The following is a 6948-nucleotide window of genomic DNA, read 5'->3' on the forward strand; positions in this document are numbered from 1 at the left end:
CCCTTGAAGCATGGATTTTGGTTCCCAAGTCCAAAATCACCGACGGGCCTTACCATAACAATGGGCCTCGCATGATCCGTTACCTTTCCACACCACACCCCGCCGTATAAGCCCCAAACGTAGCTTGGGTCTACGCGTATCGCGTGGTAAATAAGCGTGTTGATTCATTTAAAAATCCCTGTCAATCGTTCGAACGTTTAGGCATCTCGTATCGCTTGTAAAATAAAGAACTTCCTTTTGCCGCAAAATGGGCTTGCTTGAAGGCCCAATTTAGGTTATGAGGTCGATAACTCATTCCCTTTGCCTGTCACTAGTTAAATTCGAATTCGAACTTGTGGAAATTTGGGTATCAACAACGTGCATTTCATATTCTTCGTCAATGACATAAAAGGGCACTGTTTTGGCACGTACTTCTTCTACATCATATGCATTGAACTACATATAAAGCATAAGGGGTAATTACAGCAGTTAAATTATGTACCAGAGAACCCTTATCATCAAGCTAGTATACATATGAACAAATGGCAATTCATCTGATATGTGTTACATTTTAGATACACGAGCCCAACCATTTGGTAAGTCACGACTCGTCAGCCTTCGGTTCAAGTACAACAGGGATTTTCTCTTTCTGATCACCACGCAACACCTCTACAATCACCTGAGTTCAAAGCAGTATATTATTGAACGATGCACAAAACATGCTGTCACCTCAGTTTTGCCCATCTAAAATCCCCATTAGAGACTAGAAATTCAATAAAACTCATCACCATATTATGAAGAAATGTGTGATTGTACCAGAATTAATAGATCTAAACGGTTCCAGGGGTAGTTTTAATTTGGAAATAATATAGGAATATGGTCATGAAATGGAAGACTATACCTTATCACCCACGTGACATTGGTCAAGAATTCTATACAGGTCGCTGCCATTGGTGACTTTTTTTCCATTCACAGAAGTTATAATGTCACCCAATATGAGTCTGCCATAGGAATCACGCTTTGTTGGTAGCAATCCCTGCATATTGGAGGCTCATGAGCTTTACTTCAGTGGAAGCACAACAGCATATTTCCATACCACGATTCTAGAATCATGTTAACTTGAAAGTGGAAATCAATTTCTGTAGTACATGAAACTTGAGGAAAAAAAGATGGGGCAAAAAGTACCGCTTTTCCAGCTGGACCATTTGCCGGTGCATCTAGGACAAGTACTCCACTGACCCCCAACTGTTCAACAGATTGATCGGGTGCAAATTTAATTCCTAAAATAGGTCTGGTGACCTTCCCGAATTTGACCAACTGGTCAACGATGCCATTTACCTGAATATTTTTGAAAAGAAGAAAGAAGGAGTCGGAAGAGATATGTCTCGCATGAAAGAATTGAAGGATTATTAGTGAAAGGAACTTCATTAATGTCTACTAACAGTATCAACTGGAATAGAAAACCCAACACCGGATGATGCACCCGATGGAGAATATATTGCGGTATTTATCCCGATAAGGCTCCCTGCACTGTCTAGAAGTGGCCCCCCACTATTACCGGGGTTAATGGCAGCATCTGTCTGTATAACATCTTGGATTGGACGACCAGTTGCAGCAGAACTGATTTCTCTGCGTAGTCCACTATTCTTATAGGAAAGGAACTATGTTGGACAAATACATACCGTGGACAAAAAGTTCACAGGAGAAAAAAATTTACAAGAGCTAAAACAATACAAAGCAACCATCTAAGAAAAACTAGCTAATAGCTGCCTTCTAAATATGAAGCTTATTTCGTGCATGACTCAGGAGTGAAAGAATTGAATAAAGATAGAACAATGGACTTCTTTCTAAGAGAAATGGGTAATGGACTTTGTACCTGATAACACCAGTTGTAAGGGTATGGTCAAGCCCAAACTGCAAGTTACACACAAGGAAATAAAAGCCTCAGTTAAATGCAACCATGCAACCATCTAGTAAGATGTAATCAGAGCCTTCATAACCAGTTAGTGAGTGAAGGATCATGCCATTATAAGGCTTGTTAAAAGTCAACAGCATTTCATACCTAACTGTATTAGTAGCATTTCATACCTAACTGTATTAGTAGTTATAAAACCCTCTTGTTTGATAGAAGGCAAAACCCTGCTATGGCAAAAGCAATTCTAGAGGGATGGTCTTCTTTGTCTTTAATTAACAGAAAAGATGGGTACAAATAATACATTCAACTTTCAACCCATTATCCAGAGATAAAGAATCAATACATTAAGTGATTTAAATAATAGAGAATCTTAGTAAATCACAAGGTGTTTGATCACGTAATTTGTGGACAATTTTGTGACATACAGTTCTAAAATCAACATCATCACATTAAGTGATTTAAACGAATAGAGGATCATAGTAAATCACAGGTTTGATTATGTAAGATATGTCTAATGTATTAACAAGTGATACCAACAATGCAAGGACGAACCAATTATGAAGTGATATCAAGCTGACAGGATTGCCGATAGCAAACACTTTCTGGCCAACTAGCAAGTCTGCAGAGACACCAATTGGTATGGGCCTTAGTTTGTCTTTCGGTGCATCAACATGTAAAACCGCAACATCCTTGTCTTGGTCGAATCCAACAACTTTTGCATCGAAAGTTGACTGGTCAGCAAGAGTGACCCTGGAAAGAACTAGCTAGCATATCTTTAGATGCAAACCATGAGAGGCGCCATTTCACCGCAAAAGAAAAGAAAAGGAATACAAAATGAAATCTCCATCAAATAGAAAGCTTAGCTCAATTAGCAAAGATGTCCCACACATGACAGGAGAAACATAAAATTGCGCTTAACAGACTTTAAGAAGAGTTGCATAATACAAAGTATCATTTTGAGATGATGAAACCACCAAATATAGAGAAGCCCATCAATTAGTAGAAAATACAGTTCCATAAGCACCACACACTTTTAAGTCTTAACAAGATTCCATAGATGGCAGAAGAAATAACAAATTAACCAAGTATCTGAGTCTTACAAACAAATCTTGTACACTCCAGTCCCGATAACTATACTGAAATGAAGTGTATGTTAAATTTTAAATGAATTAGATTTCTACAATTTACAATCGTATCTAACCTGTAGGCTATAGATTGCGACGAGCCTATCGAAATTGAAGGCCAAAAGAATAGATAATTCATACACCTTTAGCACACTTTTGTACCACTTATCAATACATACATTTCATCCTTAGCTAAACCAGACGCCCGCTAAAGCATCAGATTGAAGTAACAGAACACTATATATAGCTAGGCATTCCAATGGAACAAGAATTCGAATCCAACGAACCTGAGATCAGAAGCGCCGCGAATCATATTACAAAATGCTGATGGTGGATTCTAGATTGTAGTGAAAGCAGCTGGATATATATACCTTCTTTTTAATAATAAAAAAGAAATAATTGGGTTTCTTTCATAGTTAACCGTTATGTCCTTGTAAGTTGTAACCACTATTTGAAAGGAATTTTTCCCTCGAGCCAAATGACTCAGCTGATATGTACGATGCTATATCCTTCTCAGGAATTTTCGTGCTTATTATAAAAATCTAAAGCAGAAATCTTTGTCATCAATTTGTTATCCTAATCGATCAGTCTGCTAATCCGCTTTGGTAAATAATGTAATGAAGTAAAAAGGAAAATTACATGGGGTGAAAACTGAACAATTTCTGACCTACGAAAGCGAACAATTCATTAGATTAGATTAGACTCTCCTAGGAGTACTCCAGAAGGATCAGCATATTCACAAAACTCATGATCGGAACTCCCATTTTATATCCCTCAAAAGAAAGAAAAGTAAAACCTCCTATATATTGAGATAAAGGCGGTTGGAGAAGTTGACTCGGAGAAGTTGACGGTTCCTTGTAGAAGGGGCCTCCAGTGTCAAAGGAAGTAAGCGCCGTTTCTCAAATTGGGTGAAGCATTTTTGGGGTGTTACTGAAAATGGGCTATTTGTTCCGGGTAAAGGCTTTAACTCTGGTTGCCGTCTGGAAGCAATGCTATGTCTGTGGCTGACGAAATTTGTATTTATTGAGTTTTCTTATGAGTATGTTGAAGAGCGCATGTTTCCCTTGGCAATTGCAATAGCAGCTGGCAGTAGGTTTTCTTTGGGACCAATGTTTCTTGGTCACGTCTATCGTCTGCTTGACTATATCGTTGTCGACGAGTTGGAGAGTGTTGGTCGGTGTGGAGTTACTACATTGGTTTCCACCACCTTTCTGCAAGTATTTATCTGGGAGCGACTCAAAGGATTAAATGTGGAGCCCCTGACCATGAATCTCTCTTTAGAATTGTACAATAACGACAAGGAAGGCAGCAAGCAAGCGCAGACTGAATATTTGCCGCCGGTACTCCCTCTACTGTGTTGTTGGTTCAAAAGGAGACAAGATAAGAATGTGTTTGCTCCGAGGATGTTAGACAATGTAAATAATTTCATCTGGCAACCCTATCTTCAGCCTTCCGAGTTTGAGACCTTTTCGTTTTCTGGTAGAGAAGAGCAGTGTGCTACAGCTCTCGGTCGGGTTGAGCTATACATGACTGTCTGCCCGAGTTTTATCCCATCCATCAGTGAAGATAAGGAAGACTTGGATATTTTCCCTGTTGTTTATTCTCCTGACAGAGTGATGCGGCAACTTGGTTGCCTTCAGGATGTTCCCTCACCTCCACCTCGCTCTCTTAACTCTAAGATCACGAGTTTTTCTCATATGGAGCGTAGATGTGTGCTTGACTTTTCTGGTAGAATTGCGGACTTCCCGTCTCAGTTACCAGGGAACGCCACAAATGCTAATGCTTCTCCTGCTTATAGTTGTTATTGGAGGGGGGTGTTGTGCAGGTTCAGGCTTTTTGTGGAAGCCGGCAGTCCTCGGCTAGAGTCGGGACCTATTACCAGCAGTAGGTTGGCCAGTTCTAAGGCTGTACTGACTTATGCTGAAAAGCATAATCTCACCTATACTGAAGTGTACAGCGATGGGACTAGAAAGATTGTCGGCTATTTAAAGGGTTCGAAGCTAAGAAGGCGAAGGGAGAGGGAAAAAAGTGCGATAAGAAGATGGGTGACAAGGATGATGCAAAGGAACACAACACTCAGAAACAGGGTTTTGAAGCTAAGAAGGTGAAAGGAGAGGGAAAGAAGTGCGATGAGAAGGTGGGTGACAAGGGTGACGCAAAGGAGCGCAACGTTCAGAAGCCTATTCATCGCTTCAAGCCCAAGGTGGATTTTGATAAGTTTATGCATACGACCCAACATGGAGTCAGATTGTTGATTCCCCCAAGCATGCCGCTCCAAAAGGACAAGGAGGTAAAGAAGAAAAGATCATCAACCTCCCGAGCAAGTGGTACTTCTTCTGCAAGGCAAGCGAATGCTACAAGTTCTGAAGTGAAGAAAAGGGTGAAAAGGGAGGCTGGTGTAGATTTTGATGTCCCTCTTCGTCGAAGTAACCGTGTGAAGTCTATGAGTTCTCCTTCTCCCCGTGGTCCTCCAGCTTATGTTGAGTTATCTGAGTCCAATCACGGAGAGGGTTCTCAAGGGGGTCCAACTGATTCTTCTAAAGAGGACCATACTAATCTCTTAAAAGAGGTATCTGATCATCTGCCTGCAGTGCCTCCCATAATTAATCAAGACAGCAGTGATCAGGTTGTTTCTTCTTTCCTCTTTTTTTTTGCAACGACTTCTCCCCTATTGTTACTATTATATTTTCCAAAGGGAGCTAAGACTGCTTCTCTTTCGTAGGTTATCGAAGACGAAGGCATGAGCGATGGTGATAAGGTTGGCGAAGATAAAGGCATGAGTGATGGTGGTAAGGTTGTCGAAGATGAGGGCATGAGTGATGGTGATAACCAAGTGCGCAACATCTCCTTTTGCTTATCTACTGCTCTCTCTCTCTTCTTTTTTTTTTATTGCCAAGATCCCTTCTCTTTCATTTTTTTTTTTTATGATGTTGCTTCTCCGCAGGCCTTTGAAGACGGCAGTGTGAGCAATGACGATCAGGTATGTCCCAGCTATTCCTTTTCTTCTTTATTGTATTTGTCTCATGCATGGGAATTCCTTGGCTCACAAAGTACATCCTTCTTAGGTTGATGCGGAATTCGAGCCTTTGCATCATAGTCCAAGTGAGAGTGAGAATAATGATCAGGTAGCTTGCTTGTTTGAAACTGAGAGCTTGGATTATTATTTTTTTTCTTGCATTAGCGTGCTGATGTGTTTTTGAATCGGAGTTTTTGGCCTTTCATTTGCCTGCTACCATGTGTTGGGAACACTTTTATGCATGCTTATCAAATCTTTAGCTTGAGATAATAGTATGAAAGAGTAGATAAATGAGCAATGTCATGGAGATCAGATAGTCAAATAGGTTGATGTGTGTATCTGTATTGTAGTATGCATAACTATGCTTGTTAAACAATCAAATGAGTATTTGAAGTGCTCTCAATGTTCGGTTACTATAACTGAAGAGTGAAAGTATCAAGTTTGTTTGCTAAATTGTTCGTGAAACAAGATAAGGAGATCATGTAGTCAAGCGATTAACAGCAGTAAAACTTAAATGAAATGTAACACATAAATTGACATCGTCTGTACTAGTTATGTGAAGTGTATGTCATGTAGTGCAGCAAGCATGACTTTTGTGTTAAGAATGGTGATAAAATGCCTGCAGCCCCTTGTGAAAATTGACACAAGAGTGATGAAAAGAGTAGGGGGGAAACGTATAATCGAAAGGTTAGAGAGATTATTTGCTGCCGGGACCAGCAGCAGGAGTAGTACTTGTGAGAAAGTAGAAGAAATAAAGTGTGTTTTGAAAAATTATGAGTACTAAATAGTGTGAACAAATAAATTTGAGTTATAATGAAGCAAGTTCTCAGGTAAAATAACGTATGTGTAATAAAATACAAGGGAGGGAGCAAGATTGAAATGTACCTTTTGCCATGATTCTAATTATTTGCTTG

General features: G+C 39.8%; 1 protein-coding gene across 1 annotated transcript; it reads right to left on the reverse strand.

Annotated features, from left to right (window-relative positions):
- Window positions 1-526: 526 nt before the first annotated feature.
- LOC133732825 (protease Do-like 1, chloroplastic) lies at window positions 527-3331 on the reverse strand. The gene is made up of 7 exons (XM_062160413.1): window positions 3306-3331; window positions 2473-2644; window positions 1856-1893; window positions 1422-1620; window positions 1165-1317; window positions 881-1015; window positions 527-658 (listed from the first exon to the last, which is right to left on the reverse strand). The coding sequence occupies exons 1-7, from the start codon at window positions 3329-3331 to the stop codon at window positions 581-583; spliced, it is 801 nt and encodes a 266-aa protein (XP_062016397.1). The 3' UTR covers window positions 527-580.
- Window positions 3332-6948: the final 3617 nt, after the last annotated feature.

This window comes from Rosa rugosa, chromosome 2, assembly GCF_958449725.1.
Source record: "Rosa rugosa chromosome 2, drRosRugo1.1, whole genome shotgun sequence".
In the NCBI taxonomy this organism is placed as follows: Eukaryota; Viridiplantae; Streptophyta; class Magnoliopsida; order Rosales; family Rosaceae; genus Rosa; species Rosa rugosa.

What these genes read in the sequence shown, in the direction of transcription:
- LOC133732825 (XM_062160413.1), bottom strand. Translation starts at nt 3,331, where the DNA reads ATGATTCGCGGCGCTTCTGATCTCAG. An exon ending in TTTCTATTCCAGTTGATACT is followed by an intron (nt 1,318 to 1,421) that starts GTTAGTAGACAT and finishes AAAAATATTCAG; the next exon opens with GTAAATGGCATCGTTGACCA. An exon ending in ATGGTCCAGCTGGAAAAGCG is followed by an intron (nt 1,016 to 1,164) that starts GTACTTTTTGCC and finishes TCCAATATGCAG; the next exon opens with GGATTGCTACCAACAAAGCG.